This window comes from Prunus persica, chromosome G4 (assembly GCF_000346465.2).
Source record: "Prunus persica cultivar Lovell chromosome G4, Prunus_persica_NCBIv2, whole genome shotgun sequence".
In the NCBI taxonomy this organism is placed as follows: Eukaryota; Viridiplantae; Streptophyta; class Magnoliopsida; order Rosales; family Rosaceae; genus Prunus; species Prunus persica.
The window spans coordinates 8960520-8977387 of record NC_034012.1 but is presented as its reverse complement, the minus strand read 5'-3'; the positions used below and the strand labels follow the sequence as shown (position 1 = coordinate 8977387).

Below are 16868 nucleotides of genomic sequence, written 5' to 3'. Positions count from 1 at the left end.
TAAACCTTAATCTTTATTTTCCCATTTTCTCTATTTCGTACTGTCTTCTATAGGAGGCCTTCCATTCCAATCCAGGGGTCAAGTCAATTTGAATTGAATAAGACGGTCCAATTGGGTGGATTTCTGCAACTGAAAACTAATTAATTACCAGCTCAGGAGGATGTTAAAAATTAATGATTCTGTTATAATATAACAATATCAGATGCCTTAGAAATATTGCTTCATCAACCACCTCCATTTCTTGTGTCCAATTAGTGAATGTGATTCAGTTCTACTTGACCAATCACCCCACAGCCAGAGTCCCATATAAACCATACCATCCATTTTACTCTTAACAAAACAGAAGCAGCCAAAATGTGATGATGAGCACCTTGTTTTGAACGCCCCAGAAACCACCAGGAATTCCTCTCTTTCAAACATGCCCTCCTCGTTTTGCCACCTCTCATAAACCCCTTTGCCCTTGCATACCATGCTCTTCTACATTGTCTCTTAGCCCACCTCAAAAGCATGTCTTCTTCTCCACATGAAATTGTCCTCACCAGCTCTCCTGACGGCCCCATTATTGCCTATGATGCTTCCTCAGGCGCCGCCCTAGCACAATTCACAGGCAGCCGGTCACCACGCCGAGGCCTTGCAATTGTTGGGAAGAGTTATATTGCTGCCTCACACATATCACCAACCACTGCTTCTGGTTCAGTCCACCTTTACAATTGGTGGTCTTCAACTGCCTTCCATAACCTCCCTGTCCCGGAGCCCGTTGCACCCCTCACCGTCACGTCTGACGGGTTGTATCTCTTTGCCGGTGGCCTATCAGGCAGTGTGCATGGAATTTCAATCCCATCAGGGGATGTGCTCAAACCATTGCCTGCACATAGCAAGCCTGTGTCTTGCCTTGCAATCAGTGATGATGAGTCACTTCTGATTTCAGGCAGCGATGATGGGACCATTGTTGTTGTCCCTATCTTTCAGCTTGTAGGAGCCTCAGGATATGACAGTGTGGAAGAATTGATATTGCATAGGTTTGCTGCTCATTCTGATTCAGTGACTGCCATTGTTTCTGGTATGGGATTATGCAACTCCCAGATTATCTCATGCTCATTGGATTGCACATGTAAATTCTGGAGTCTCTTGCGTGGAACGCTCCTGCGTACCATTGTGTTTCCATGCACTATTTCATGGGTTGCATTGAACCCAACACAGCCTGAGTTCTATGTTGCAGGATCAGATGGTTCAGTACACAAGGGATCACTGAAAGTTGGAAGCAGGCAACTTGTGACCCAAGGCAGTGAATTGATCGCGTGGACTCCGAAGCACGGTGGTGCAGTTGTATCTATGGTGATGGTGAATGGGGGAAGGAATTTGATATCGGCTTCGGAAGACGGGAGTGTTTGGGTTTGGGAAGTTGATGCGGGTCAGGTGATCATGGCCCTTGGAAATGAGATGGGGAGCATTAGTGATCTGGTGGCAGCTACAGGCATAAATTGTAGCAAAGCCAATGGTTTTGGAATGAGCAATGGTGCTTACGGATCTGGAAATTGCTACTTTGGGTCTTCTGGCAAAGAACTTATGAATATGCCAATAAAGAAAATATTAGAAATGGAAGATGTGTTGAAAGTGGCTGCAAATGATAGAAACAGAGCCATTGATATGCTTGAATCTGCTATTGCAATGTATGAGAGGCTCTTGGAACTCATCCTCAAGGAAGCCAAGAGAGGTAGTCGCAACAACAAACAGTGGTGAAAAGGAGAAGGATAATCATACAAATTTCTATATGCAAAATCTGTTATTGTACATATATATTTTTATATAATAAATTAAATACATTGGTGGACACTAGTTTTTTATTTTTTATTTTTTATTATTCATTTCATATCTGCCCTCCTGAAAAAACTAGACGGAACGTTTGTTTGAACGGGCATGGAAATCTGGTGCTCACAAGTCACAAAATAACTAATAGTACAATCAAATACGCAACATTCTGAAGACATTGTTAGAATGAAATGAAAATTCATCGTATACAGATCGTGTACACAATTATGAGGTGCAACAGACAACGGAAACTTGCATTCAACTTCTATGTAAATCAAAATGTGTAAGAATCTGGTTGCTCTTACTAACTTCTTAGGAAGAAAATGGGGTTACTCTCGTTAGACAACCATTGGCTCCAAAAGTTTAAGTTGTCCGTCAACTATCAAGGAATGAGCCAACAATGTATATCAAGTTTTACGTTTTACTCCCCCCTCACATGCATGATGGGCCTGCACGTGGAGAGGCGGACAAACGGAGAAAGACATATGGCATACAAACATATAGGCGCAACACCACCATCCATCTTGCAGATCAACAAAGAAGTGGTAACATGAATCTCTAAACAACAAGATTAGAAGGAAGCCTAATAATGGATATTTCCTCCCTTGCATTCCTGTTTTTTGGCTCGTGCTAGCAGGCCAACCATTAAAGTACTCTTGCCATGTGCAATGTTGTCCAACAATTCAAACATTTAAGCATATGCTATTGTCCAATTTTTATGCAAATTCAACATGTTTTCATCATTCAAATTGCATATACCATTTGATTTGAAGCATTCCTAACATAAAAGGTTGCGTGGTATTTGAACCCTTACTGAAAAACAAAAAGAAAACATGAAATGACAATATCATGACTTGAAACATAAAGTTGTGGTAGGCAGGGGGCTGGGACTTAAATATCATGCACAAGTGAACAAGTACAGAACTTTCTAGTAGATCATATCATAATACCTTGACATAAGAGACCCACAATACATATAGACGGATAAACTTTTATTTGTGATGCTCAATGCATCTCAATGAGAACCAATGACATATTAGTTCAATCATACTGCATCACAGTCTTAACCATATCAAATATAAAAAATGCTAGCATCAGCCCTTGTGAGCCTCTGTAAACTGCATGTGAAAGATAGAAGCCAATGCACAAGACATGGGAGGCAAACAGTCATGGACAGGTCATGAACCAGCATAAAAATTTCAGAACTATTGAAGCAACCAAGGAGCCAGTAAGTGACCATAGCTTCAACATTTCTAAGCATCTGAAAAAACGACTATAGATTTATCACCAGGTAATTGAATTTATGACAACTTTGCAAGGTTCTCAGTATAGAAATATCAGAACATCCAACCACTAGGTCTGGGTTCTTGAATTCATTGAATTTTATGAGCATGGTAACAACTCTGACCTTCCTATCGAACAAAGGAGAACCTTGTAAATCTTAATGGGAAAAAATCAACTCCATATGATGCAGTAACCAAATACAACTAATTTATTTTTATGTTGTGAAAAGATGTTTACAGACACTACATGGAAAGTGGTAAGTAAGACAAATCTACTTTCAACAGATACCATAGCATAATATTACACTTATTCTACTCTAGAGAAGAGAGAACGGTACACAAAATGATATTATAAGCACAGTCAAACAAATCCAACATATATGGTAACTTTTGTAGCAAGGACTAGAATTGCCTACGACGTTTTGAGACGGTACCATTATGTTGAGAATAAAGAGGGTTTTGCATTTGTGAGTGGCAAATGTCTGGAACAAACACTGCAAAATCAGATGAAATCTGAGAACTTCTAGGCCAGTAGAGTCCCGAGGCTGTAGGTGGGGAAGGTACCTGGGGTACCATCCAAGAGGTCTCTGGCACCTCACCTATGCACTCATAATCTTCCATTTCCTCCTCAGATGATTTTAAAGCTGGTGAGTCATACTCCCCAAGTTTACCGCAGTCAGCCTGATAGAAATAGCACAAAATAGAAGCACCATTATGCACTGAGATAACCATAAAGCCTAGAAAAAAATATGACAAGGAGTAGGTCATCAGTCACAAAGGGTACTTAAAAGAAAAAAATAAAGGAGTCTTGAATTCTGTCTTCTACTTGATAGCCTAATTTAAGTCGGTTCTTCAATAAGCATAAGGGGTTTGCAACAAAACAGGGGTAAAAATGGGTCAGTGTGACCCAGAGCACAAGCCTATGAGACATTCCTGTTTGCAAATGAAGTGCAATCTTATGAATTTCACAATCCTTGACTATTGAGAGTTTGAGACCAATTTGCAGTACTTTCTTTCCAAATTTCTTATTAAACAGAAAAATAGGTGCCACAATTTTGTAATATGAATATAGCAGCAGTACCATATCATAAATTCTAATAACAATTGAACATTGGACACCATGGCCACACACCTTGGAAGATCCATTTTCAATGTAGCTAAAACTCTGATCAAAATCAGAGAGTCCCAGAAACTCATCTATATGCCACTGAGGAACAGTCCCAGCTGAAGAACCCCCAGCAAAAGGCATCACATCAACACCGGCCGGTGCTACCTTGCACTCCACAGGCATTGGATTGTGCGTATCGCATCTCGACCCAGACCCAGACCCAGACCCAGACCCAGAACGTAACTTCACAGAAGAAGAAGAGGCACCAACACCAACACCACCACCACCAACACCACCTCCTCCAGAATCAGGCTCAGTTGGCTCAGGGCCAACTTTGATTCCGGTGAGCAAAAACCTCCGGTGAGCTGACACCAAGCTATTAGCAGCGTGTATAGCAACATCACATGTTCTACAGAGCAAAGCTCGATCTTCTAAACAGAAAAAATACCCAACTGCCTCCTGCAAATCATGAACTCAAATTTCAAACAAAACCCATGTTGATTTTCATATTCTTAAGAAAAAAATAAGCAACTTTTTGATGTGGGATTTAAGTACCTGGCAGATATCGCATTTGGGCATGTGAGATGCAGACAGAGGAACCCTCTGGTGCTTGCTTGCGAGCTTGTTTGCTTTGTGAACCTTCTCATCACAAGCCCAGCACAGAGCTGCCTCGTCTGCACAGCATAGTACGTTGGCCTCAGCTGCCTCGCACACGTTGCACTGTATCTTCATCTCTTTCTCTCTTTCTAAACCCTTCAAAAATCTCTTCTTGGGTTTCTTCTCTCTCAATAGTTGGAGGAGGAGCTAGTAAATGAGTGATTTTTGAGGCCAGCAAGCCATTTCAATTTGTACACGTGGAGGTTTCTAACAAGTGTCGTGGCGTAGGAGGCCGCCGTTGCTTTGCAACTGTAAATTACAATACTCCTCTACTAACAAATATCTTAGCTCAATTGCTTCCACACTCCATTCGGGTCGGGGTTTTGATTGATTCGGATCCACGGTGTGTTTTTTTTTAAATTTTTTATATAAATAATATTTTACTTTATCTTAATTTATAAGTAGAATAAAGAGCACATCTGTTTTAACTAACTTGACTAAGTCTATATATCCACCATGTTTTTAGAATGGACACTGGAGCAACTTGGGGCGTTTTATTTCGGGTACAAAAATTAATGAGAGGGCTCACCCAAGGACTGGTATTGTTTGGTAGGCATGGGATGCCTTCATTGTTCAAGTCTTCAACTAAATGAGTTGTAGGGTATGTGGTCCTAAATTGAAGGGTTAAGGCTCAACCTCAAAAATTATTACGGTGGTCTTTTAATTAAATATCGCGTTGCACCGCTCGTCTTTTCTGTCAACTCTAATAGTTTTTTCGTCAAAATTGATCATATGCGATGCACGTGATATTTTTTTTGAAGGGCAAATAAGACTTTTACCCAATTACTACCCTCACCACTTCTCAGTCCAGTCGCCCGACCCTCCCCATAAATCAACCCTCCCCTTACCTCAGCAACTCACCCTCTTAATCTGAGAACCAGAGCCGGCCCTTGGGGAGGGCAACTGGGGCCTGGGCCCGGGGCCCATAATTGAAAGGGGCACCAAAAAAATAAAGTTAAGCCATATATTATATACGTATAGAACAAAACAAATAAAATAAATAAATTAAAAACCAAGCGTGCATTTTTGTTTAATCCTCCCTTCCCAAAAGCGCGTGCTCACCCATATATGCTAGCAAATATATTGTTTTTAAATCCTTTTCCAAAAAAAAAAACAAAACAAAACAAAACAAAACAAAACCAGACCACACTAGGGTTTAGATTCTTGTTGTCTCAATTTTCTTATATATGTACCTATCATCCCTCACTCACAGTCACACCGCGGCCTCTCTCCTCTCCATTGCCTCTCTCTTTCGTCTTTCCTATCATTTCCCCTCCATGACAGAAGAGACGAAGCCAACAGAGCTGTAAGTCCTTTCTCTTTGTCTATTTATTTCCTATGTTGCTGCTATTTTCCAAATAATCACTTTATATAAGCATTCTTGCAGATTCAAGATCGCCAATTGAGAACTTATTCATTGAGAATTGAGATGGGTTTCAGGTGCAGACCCAGATAAACAACAAAGATGATTTTTCTTGGGTTTTAATCAGTTTTGCAGGGAGAACGTGAGTTTTTTAATGGATTACTTGGTTTAAACATGAAAATTTATCTGAAGATTTACCAAATGAATTGTTCATATTCATTTGGAAGAATAAGCAGAAAATGAAAATGAATTGAAAGTTTATGATGCAAAAATGGCAGATTTACTTTTAGAAAAGTTTCATGTGGGAGAAACTAACTGCAAATTCCCTATGGATGAACACGATGACATTTTTCCTCAAATTATTATCATCAAAAAATAACAAACGGGAAGGCTTATGTTGTAAAAACAATGAATGCTATAATTTTAATAAAATTAATTACTTGATAAAAAATTATAATTTTAATGTTTACATTATTTTGGGCACACTTTAGATTTTTGCCCTGGGCCTCAGATTACCCAAGGCCGGCTCTGCTGAGAACTAAACACTACTGTCCAAATGGAGCGAAGCCAATCAACAACAATTCAAGAATGAAAAAGGGAAGTTCAATAAATAAATAAAATCAAGAAATTCAATTTTATATAGAATTGTACCAAAAGGGGATTCGGCAACCGAACTCTGAGAGAGAGAGAGAGAGAGAGAGAGAGAGAGAGAGAGAGAGATTGGGGTGGACTGTTGGTGGGGTGGAAGAGGGTTTGCTCATTTTGATGGGTTTGAGCCTGGTGGTGCTGAGCTTGAGCTCGGTGATGCAGGGAAAAACGTAGAGGTGGAAGCTGTTGAGTTGAGGTGGGTGGTTGTGGTGATAAATTTGGGTAAGTGGGGATGGGGATAAAGTGGCTGTTTTCTGGGTAGTGTCAGTGGTTTTTTTTCTTTAAATCGTTTATTTATTTAATAAATATTTGACAAGAATTTCTCAATTTACCTTTAATTTTGACAAAAAATCTAACAGAATTGAGGGAGTGACCAATGATGCAACACGATATCTAATTAAAGAACAACTATAACAATTTTTGAGGTTTAAGAACGAAAAGTAAAGTAGAGAAGGGCCATTGCTACAATTTTGCTTTTTAATAAAGAAAACCAAGAAGATATGGACAATATAACAAGAAGAGTGCTCATTGAGGAAAGATAGGCATGATAGGTGTCTTGTTGCTTTCTTCTAGTGGTATTTGTGGGCTCCCTTGTACATGTTACTAACTTGAAACGGAGATATAGATTGAATGAATCATTTTCGTTACAAGTTATTTACGTGCAGTTATGAATTAAAAAGTAATGCGAGATATATGCTTATTCTTGATTTTTCAATGAAGTAAGGAATGAGATTCCTTGGAGAGGACAGCCTAGCCTATACAAAATAAGGCCCTTTATGAAGAACCTTATATAGTTCCCACCATTGTGAGTTTTACAATTAAAAAGCAAATAGCAACTAGGGTTGTGATCGTTTGGGATATCCACATGTTCAAGAAGGCCAGGGCTACATGGTATGGAAGGTCAATTTGTACATGCCCAATTGGACCTCTGTTAACTGTGTACTTGTAGAAATTGGGATCCCTGTGGTCTTGAAGCTCAGTATAGTATTGGCAACACTTAACTATTGGAGATGGAAACTATATGGTCTTTACATGTGATCTTTTTTCTTTTTCTTTTTAATTAATGAGGGAGGAGAATTCGATTTTGGGATCTCTTACAACGTTAAGAAGAGAAATATCACTCAACTAAGCAAAATAAACTTACATGTAACAGAAATATCACTGTTTTGTTATAATAAATACATAATCCTAAGTTGACAATTTCACACGAGATGATTACCGTAGCAGCCCCAACTCCACCCCATATAAGGTGAAGAACGTAGAGGACTACACTACACCCCATAGTAATCTAGCTTTGACCTTCTATTTAATGAAACTCGATTTCAACCAAAAAATAAAACACTACACCCCATGGCCCACATATGGTGGGCACACTTTATACCTAAAAACAAATCAAAAATAAATGTACGCTTTTAGGGGTTTTAGAATTCAGAATCATTTTAGAAATATTAGGTTTAGGTGGTGGGTGAGTTATAGAAAACGTTCATAGACACGTCATTCTTATGGTTGCTGTAGATTGGACACAAGCCAATATTGAAAAAACTAGAAAACCCACCCGCTCTCTCGCTGCGCTCTCTTGGCAATATCCAAATAAAGGAGTGATTAAAATCAATACTGACGGATGCAGAAAAGGTGAGGATGGACGCAATGCTGCTGGGAGTGTACTAAGAGATAGTTCTGGGCAGTGGATGAGAGGCTTTGCTGTTAATCTTGGTGTAGGACAAGTCTTGGAAGCTGAGTTATGGGGCATCTATCTTGGATTGAAAATTGCTTGGGATATAGGTTGCAGTGCAGTTGTGCTTGAGTCTGACTCAACGACCGCAGTACACCTTCTTCACAAAAATGTGGAAGACCTTCATCCTCTTGTTGCTATGTTGTGGGGATGCCAAGACTATATAAACAAAAACTGGGTTTGTTCTATTCATCATGTATATCGTGAGTGCAACATGCTAGTAGATAAACTAGCTGAATTGGGTTCATGTCTTGAGTTGGGTCTGTCAACCTTCCATAACCCTCCTGACAGTATTAGGTCCTTTCTTAATGAAGATTTACTTGAAATCTGTAAGCCTCGAACTATTGTTTATTTTTTTTTGTTGGACTTTAGGCCCGTTTCTTCACCAAAAAAAACAAAAAAAAAAAAAAGGTTCATAGAGACTTGGGCTCGAGTCGGCCATTCATATCAATTAAAACCGACCCGAATATCATATCGCCAGGCGTACATATCGCTACGGTTCTTGGAATTTAAAATCACAAAAAAAACGTTTCGTTCTCATAAACAAAATCTCAAACCAGAGCTCGTGACTTGTCCCCGCCATTTCTGATTCGAATCAGAAGCCGTACACACCAATCTTCCAGAGCAAGAACATTTCCCGCCAAATCCATTCTCAAACCCCTAGGGCGTTTCTTCAGTTCTCTCCCTGAGTTCCCTCCGTATAGCTGAAAACTCATTTTTCCAATTGGAAGAGACAAAAGAACAAAGAAAAATTCAACTTTTGCGATAAATCTCTGTAAGTTTTACCATGCCGTGATTTGGATTTCATCGTCAATTTTCTCGTCCTGTCATCTGTAATTTTCACTTTCCTTGGCGTTTTCAGGAAGTTTATTTTACTGATCGGAGCTTACACCGTGAAACGGCCAAGTTTTACGAGCGCAAAATCGCAATTAGCCTATCTGTATGTTGATAGTTCGAACGCTTTCTTCGCAAGCAACTAAATCAAAGTTTTGGCGCAGAATTTTGGTTAACGTTCAGGTACGATTCTATTTTCAAGTTTAGAACTCTCTTTTCTCTGTTTGGTCGCTGAGAAAACGTTAAAATCAAAGGAATTTGCATATACGATGCAATAAGTACTTATTGATGGGTAGTCTTCGGTATTTTTATGCTTTTTATTTCGGAAATTATATTGTCAGTGAGCATGAAGGTATTTTCTTTCTCTGCATATTTTTGCCGTAGAAATGATGAACAAAAAGAGAGTAATTTAAAAAGAAATTACTCAGTGAGTTCTTTACTTCTATTTTTGTTAATTTGTACATAATTGATTTAACATATTTCTCATATATAAAATACTCAGTGAGTTCTTTACTTCTATTTCAGACATTGGTTCAAAGTTTTGGTGGAAAGTGAAAAAAAAAACACACAACTATGGCTAAAATTTTATGTTAACAGTCGCATATGAAGCTCATGTCAATCTTCTCATTCTTTGAATTTGTGGCATATTTGATATTGCTGACCTAAAGTAGTTTAGTATTTCATGAGATGAATAAATTACCTAACATGTATAAGATTAAAACCTGATGGAATGGTTTTTTGTTGTGCTAACTGTTGTCGGTCAAAACAGACTTGAGTAAGTGATTTAAATAGAGGAGCATCCTACCCTTACCTGAGTTAACGTACACATGATGAGGCACATAACAGATCTCTACGCTGTTTCGAAGTCTTGTAGTACGGAGTGCACCACTTAACTGTAAACTTCATACTTGTTGAAATTTTGAGATTAGCATCTTAGCTTTTCAATGTTTTTGAAATTTTCTAGTCACTTAAGACTTCAAAACTTAACTGTATTTTTGGGACAGGTTCTCTTTCATTGCTTTAATTTTGAATTCCCGTTTGTAAGTTGTAACAACTACTCTGAATTTCAAAACCATCATGCCTTTTGTGTCCATTATGAACAGACTGGTATCTTCTTTTGCTAATTTGTCTTCATGAGACATCATTTGCGTTATGGTAGTTTCTTTGTATGTCCATGTCATTGAAGCATGACTTCACCTAATGCTTATATCTTCTCTAAATTGGAAAAATATTATGCTTCCTTTGTTTATTTGGCTACAAGCCTCTCTGGTTTCTCATGTGAAACCAATAACAGCAGGCATATAAATCAGTTGAGAAACCTTGAGATAGCGTTGTTGATCAACATGTTTTATATGCCCCAGACATGCCATTGCATTAAAGATTGTCTTTGAAGGCTAAAATGAGATGCAATGCGTGTTGGCGAGAAGTAGAAGGGCGAGCTGTTTCCACCACCTGTGGCCACCTTTTGTGTATCCTATGCAAAGGAAAATTTTCCCTCTACAGTTTTATAGCTGTAACTTTTCTTTTTTCTTTTTTGTGGATTTAGGGTTGATTGGTATATTTGCATAAAAGTTTCCTTAATAGTGTGAAAAGGCACAGAGGATGCCAGCAAGATCCTTGGCAATGATGGAGCATGTCCCATTTGTGATCAAGTGCTCTCTAAGAGGTAAGAGTTGGTAAAGATCTTAGACAATCTAGCATTTGTCTGGGAATTTGTATTCTTTAAGCCTTGGCCTTTTTTAGGTGTGCAGGTCTGCTTAGCATCCATGAACATAAAATGAGAGGTTGTAGTTTTTTCTTTGTTAATAATAATAAGTAATATGAGAGTGTAAATATATGGACTACATGGAATGAATGCTGAAGACAAAATTTATTCTGTTTCTGGCATCAATGGTTGCTGCAGAATTATTTTCCTGTAAGAACCAGTTTAAGCAATTCTTTGATAGAACCCAAAAGGCAAGTTTTATTATCTTACCAAAAAAAAGAAAGCTGTAATTTGACAGATCCTGGCACCAATAATACTTGGGTTTTTAATAGAAACAATGTGGCAAACCTGTTTCCTACTTTCATAAAGCAGTTGTCTTATTTAATTCTGCCTATCTCATTGTTCTCTATTCTTGGCAGTCTTATGAAACCTGTGGATATCAATCCAAACGATGAATGGGTAAATGTAAGCAAGCATTCCTAAATGGATAGACTTAGCTTGTCTTCAAACTTTATATTACCTTATTCAATGGAATCTTACCCCCTGCTCGGTACTATTACTTTTCCTTACATTCTGTATCCTTTAACTTGATTTCTTGCTAACATTCTAACATATTCTGTTTCAGATGGCCATGGCTGGAGTGTCTCCACAGATATGTATCCTTTTCCATTTGCTCTGCAATTTAATAATCTGATACTTGAAAACTGCTCCATTATCTGGAAAGAACAGCATAAAATGGGATAACACATAGCCATTGGTGCATTTTTTATGAGGGAGTGACCAAACCAAATAAGGTGTATATTGTAAGCAATTTTTCTCACTGTTTTGTAACAGAGACAATGGTCTGTACATGTTTCCCTTAACAATGTTCTTAGTAATGAAGAGTGCACACAGGAGTATCATGTTTTACATTGGGCAAAAGGAACTGGAAATGCAGTTCAAGATGAACAGAATAGTAGCTCAATTCCGGCAGAAATGTGAAGCAATGCAAGAAAAGTTCACTGAGAAATTGGAACAGGTGCATACTGCATACCAGAAAATGGCGAAGAGGTGTCAAATGATGGAACAAGAGATTGAAAGCTTGTCCAAAGATAAGCAGGAGCTCCAGGAAAAATTTGCAGAGAAATCCAGGTCTTGTGTCCATTCCCCACCTACTGATACTATTTCCTGAGGCATATTTGCATTGTTGGGGCCCTAATATATTGATTTTCTTGACTTTTCATGTACCACCAGACAGAAGAGAAAACTAGATGAAATGTATGATCAATTGAGGAGTGAGTACGAGTCAGTTAAACGATCCGCCCTTCAACCTGCGACCAATTTCTATTCAAGAAATGAGCCTGATCTTTTCTCAAACCAAGCTAACATCTTGGATAACAGAGAAGCTGTTAGAAAAGGTAACTTTTATCCTTTTAAAGTTGCAGAATTACAGTTCAATCGACTAATTGTCAACACCGGGATAGTATTTCATGACATACTAGAAATAATATTGTATAAGAGTACAGAAAATCCATATACTAATTTTGAAAAATAACACTACAAAGTTTTGACGTTTGATGCTATCATGACACTGAACAGTACTTCATAGCATTATGTTTTTTTGCTGGCTCAAATATTTCGAAAGCCAGTTGACTTATTTCTTGCAGATTGGCCGGTTCTCACTCCTGAAACTCCAGGGCCAAAGGAGGATATATGGCCAGCAAGACAGAATAGTTCAAACTCTGGTGGTCCTTTTGACATCTCTGTTGGCTCACCGGCAAAACAAGCTGCTATTCCAGTTGATGCTGTGAACAGAAGGGCTGGTGCTCACCCTATGTTTGGAACTGGAGCTAGCAACCCCTCAATGACCTTAAGGAACTTGATACTCTCCCCAATAAAGAGGCCTCAGCTCTCTCGTAACCGTCCCCAGATGTTCACGTAAGTTTCAATCTTGGTTCTGCTAAATTGACATTGCTGCCAATAATCCATTGCTGAATCTTCATGACCTGGATTTTCAGGTTCTAGGCTTGAAGTCGAGAGTTCACTGTTTGCTGAAGGTCATGCTGGATATGTTTACTATGACTATAATTTCTTTTTTAGGAAAAAAAAAATTCTCGTAACATGCCTTCGTGGTGACCCTTTGCTTTGGGTGAAGCTGTCGAGAGTATCCCACATCAGAGATGGACGTGTTGTGTTAATAGTTTAAATGGCAAAGGGTTTGCATGCTGGAAACTGATTCACCTCTCACTCTTTCCCCCTCCCCTCTTCTCCACTGGAAATCCCTTATGCAATTAATGACGATCAGAAAATTTTCATTAATTGGTAATAATTGGTAGGTGGGAGGGAAAAAAACGTAATATAGGATTGCAGTCTTAACAGATCATATAGCTGCTGTATGCAACCAATTAATGATGAGGAAACCAAAACAATTCCATTTGTATACATTCACCATGTCTACATAGCTATGTTGAACTTAGTAAATTTCTCCTGGAAATCAAAGAATCAAAATCTTACAAACACGTGAGGAGGCATGTTTACAAAAGTTCCGCACGTATGCACAGCTTGTATTTACAAAAAATGTTTAATTTATTTTTATCTAAATATGCCTCCTCACGTTTCTTCACTAATGTTCTGTAAATGGTGAGGCAAGAAAACCTTCAAAATTGGGGCCTTGGAAGATATCTCAATGGCATCCCCATTTTTTATAGTATGGGAAACATGAGAACCATCAATATATATGACCCCCTTTTTACCAAACCATGTAGCTTCCATGGACTGATGAGATTTGATTAACCCGTGCATTAAGCTTGAGGCCACTCCTGGTGAGATGGGCTCTCTTACCATATACTGGAGATCCTGGGATAATATGGGCATCGGAAACCCGCCTGCTGAGAGCATTGCAGCTGTTGATCCAGCAGCTGTTGAAACTCTGAGACCACTTGATCGAGAGTGCGCAAAGGGGGCGCATGGCTGGTCATCCCCTTTAATTCTGCAAACAATGATCTCTAATCTATAAATTTATTTTGCTTTGAGGTGGGGAGGGAAGTTGAGGAATTTAAAGAATAAAAGTTAGATGCATGTTAACTAAAGAAACCAGTTGAATATACAGCTATCTGACCATTAGATCATGAAAGAACGTTACTTGAATGAGAACCGTGAAAGTGCCGCTGGACATGGATGTGCAATTAACATATCATTAAGAGCATAAGTTGAAAGCGGTTGTGAGTTTACGGATACAGATATCCTTGTCAATTTGGAAGGAATAGCTCGATCCTCGAGGATACTGTCCAGTACCTAAAAAGAACAAAAGAGATGCCTTTAACACCAGAGCAGGACGGATTCTGCACGCAAATAGATTTCCTTTGAGAACTCTTACTCTCCTTTAAAGAAGGTGGTTACTGGAGAGAAGTAGTACTAGGGATCATTTTGATGGAAATATTCCTCGTAACTAAAAGTTTGAGCATGACAGAGAAACTTATGTTGAAGATGAATGCCTAACTCTTTTGTGAACATTAGATGTTTCCTTTCCTTCAAGTACTGACTAGTTTTAAATACACCCTCGAAATGAGGAACCAAACTGACTTGTCTCCAATCAACTGAATTCATTGGCAGAGTTTTACCTGTTCAAAGTTGTTGACAGTTGCACCGCAAAGATAGCCTGTGCTTCTATTAGCATCAATTTCATTACTGAGCTTCTCAACCTAACGAAGTAAAATACAGTAGATAAGCTGCAACGATTTATATGAGTATCTGCCTCAAAAGCAGGAAAAAATTAAAAAACGATGAATTGATTACGAGCAATTAAGTGAGACTTGGTGAAGTGAACTAATATGATGACATAAAGGCTAACACTCTATGGCTTAGCTAAACTAACCTCTTCAGGTTGTGTGGGGTCAGAATTCACTCCTAGAACTGGAACCGAGTCATCAATGAAATGGCTACCTTGTAACAGAGTGCCATCACCACCAACTGTAACAACAAGGTCCACATCACGGATGCGCTCTGATAGATTGTTGCGTACTATGGATTTCCACTCAACAGGCTTGTGGTGCAAAATGTTCTGACAAAAGTTTATTGCATCCTTGTGCACCTTTCGCCTGTTGTCCAAGTAATGTAATATCTGCAATTCCTTCAAAAGAAACTGAATTATAAGGGTGTTGTAAACTGACTCAACAAAAGGATATACGGTTAGGGTTTAGGGCAAAAACATAAAATGATGAATCAACAGGAGATGAGTTACTTGTATGCCTCTGCAAAATTCACAAAGAGATGGAACCAAACCATCCCTCAGAAATAGCAAGGCAATCAATGTCTGGAACACTATGAGAAGAAGCAAGCCCATGGCTCTCTGCTCTTCACTCGAGGCTCCATTTAAGGGAAAATGTAATTGAAGAAACAAGTTTACAGAATATTCTTAACTGTAATTTTTTTTTCCGAACTTCCCACAAACAAGACATACCTACAGAAGAGATATCGTGTCCTTAAGTTTATTTATCTATACGATGATAGAGTCAAAACTTTTTTGGGTACAACATCCTCTTGTTTACCGGATCAAACTAGTGACATCAACATTTTGTATTCCAACAGTTTTCTCAAACTTCAGTTCTGTTTGTAAAAGCCTCAATCATGCAAAGTGTGGGATGAGAAACTAGTAGCCGAATACTGGAGCTTTTGTGCAAGCCATCTTGAAGCATGGCATACTCATACAAGAATTTTTTTCAACACCACAAAATGTCATTAAAACATCTTTCAAATTGGTAAAACGTCCAAATCTCTTTACTTTTCTTACTTATAATTCCATTTTCACTCGCATTATCGAGTTTTTCAATTCATTGAATATTTTCATAAAGAAAAGCTAATTTCTTTTTTGTTTCCTTTAATTTCCCACTTCTCATTTACAAATAAATTAAAAATCAAGCGCACCACCTATGAGTATCCAAACCAAAGTCATCAACTTGGGCATTTTAGCCAACAACTTGAACGCTAAGCTGAATATTTCAATTGAATCATCAAAACTAGCAACGCTTTAGAGGAAGCAGTTCAAATATGAGGGTCCACAATAAGATACATGTTCTAGCGGACACAGAATCAGAAAGAAGCAAAAGCGTCATAGTACCTGAGGGTTGGTGATGCGAGCCAGACCGTCTGATTGGGAAACTGGGTAAACGTCGAACGGTTTTAACAGCAGCAACAATCTCTTTGTCGCCATTTCTCTCTCTCTCTCTCTCTCTCTCTCTCTCTCTCTCCGTCTATGTGAAGCGTATGACGGTTGTTCAGCCAAAAGGTCGGCCAAGACTAGACTTTGCATAAACAGGCCCTCACTTAACAATTGTAATTTGTAAGGGTCCAGTGAGCAATTGTTAGGGTATACTTATAATACGTATTGGGTGTATGCGTGTGAGAATCATTATGCATCAATCATCAGTTTTCATTCACATATGCAATAGTAACAAAAATTCAAGGGTCATAAAAAAGAAAGAAGTTTAAATTAAATTAAAAAATTATGGTAACAAAAAATAACAATAAAGAAGTGTAAATTAAATTAAAACATGATCACTTGCTGATGGGGTCTAACCCAATGAAAAATGATATTGACTTACCAGTGGACCGCCTACACCGAACTAACCCTACTTTTGTTTTTAATATGACCATTTCTTATTTGTTATCACCATTTATTTATTTTTTTTTATCATACACATGCATTGCAGTAACGGGTTGTTGTTGGTGTGTATTTGGTGATTTAAAAAATA

General features: G+C 38.4%; 4 protein-coding genes and 1 long non-coding RNA gene across 14 annotated transcripts; 3 read left to right on the top strand and 2 right to left on the bottom strand.

Annotated features, from left to right (window-relative positions):
- Window positions 129-3173, top strand: LOC18778501 (protein ROOT INITIATION DEFECTIVE 3). Its single transcript, XM_020561296.1, has one exon. The coding sequence runs from the start codon at window positions 508-510 to the stop codon at window positions 1738-1740; it is 1233 nt and encodes a 410-aa protein (XP_020416885.1). The 5' UTR covers window positions 129-507; the 3' UTR covers window positions 1741-3173.
- LOC18779478 (B-box zinc finger protein 22) lies at window positions 3279-5080 on the bottom strand. Its single transcript, XM_007211653.2, has 3 exons — window positions 4756-5080; window positions 4225-4659; window positions 3279-3773 (listed from the first exon to the last, which is right to left on the bottom strand). The coding sequence occupies exons 1-3, from the start codon at window positions 4930-4932 to the stop codon at window positions 3495-3497; spliced, it is 891 nt and encodes a 296-aa protein (XP_007211715.1). The 5' UTR covers window positions 4933-5080; the 3' UTR covers window positions 3279-3494.
- Window positions 5642-6656, top strand: LOC109948415. The gene is made up of 2 exons (XR_002271034.1): window positions 5642-6163; window positions 6245-6656. It is a non-coding gene; the product is annotated as an uncharacterized LOC109948415 (long non-coding RNA).
- On the top strand, window positions 8607-13229 carry LOC18779512 (E3 ubiquitin-protein ligase CCNB1IP1 homolog). 9 transcript variants are annotated; one of them, XM_020563049.1, is made up of 10 exons: window positions 8607-9375; window positions 9463-9617; window positions 10796-10903; window positions 11028-11100; window positions 11559-11604; window positions 11765-11795; window positions 12015-12270; window positions 12373-12536; window positions 12816-13056; window positions 13137-13229. In XM_020563049.1, exons 3-10 carry the CDS (start codon window positions 10834-10836, stop codon window positions 13141-13143), a joined length of 888 nt encoding a protein of 295 aa, XP_020418638.1. In that variant the 5' UTR covers window positions 8607-9375; window positions 9463-9617; window positions 10796-10833; the 3' UTR covers window positions 13144-13229. The 9 variants fall into 9 exon arrangements, with proteins under 9 accessions (XP_020418638.1, XP_020418637.1, XP_020418633.1 ...); XM_020563048.1 differs by having other exon boundaries at window positions 12786-13056; XM_020563044.1 differs by having other exon boundaries at window positions 12768-13056.
- LOC18779764 (NADH kinase) lies at window positions 13528-16471 on the bottom strand. 2 transcript variants are annotated; one of them, XM_007212700.2, is made up of 5 exons: window positions 16235-16471; window positions 14993-15238; window positions 14739-14819; window positions 14261-14412; window positions 13528-14107 (listed from the first exon to the last, which is right to left on the bottom strand). In XM_007212700.2, exons 1-5 carry the CDS (start codon window positions 16424-16426, stop codon window positions 13729-13731), a joined length of 1050 nt encoding a protein of 349 aa, XP_007212762.2. In that variant the 5' UTR covers window positions 16427-16471; the 3' UTR covers window positions 13528-13728. The 2 variants fall into 2 exon arrangements, with proteins under 2 accessions (XP_007212762.2, XP_020418632.1); XM_020563043.1 differs by having other exon boundaries at window positions 14993-15247; window positions 16235-16470.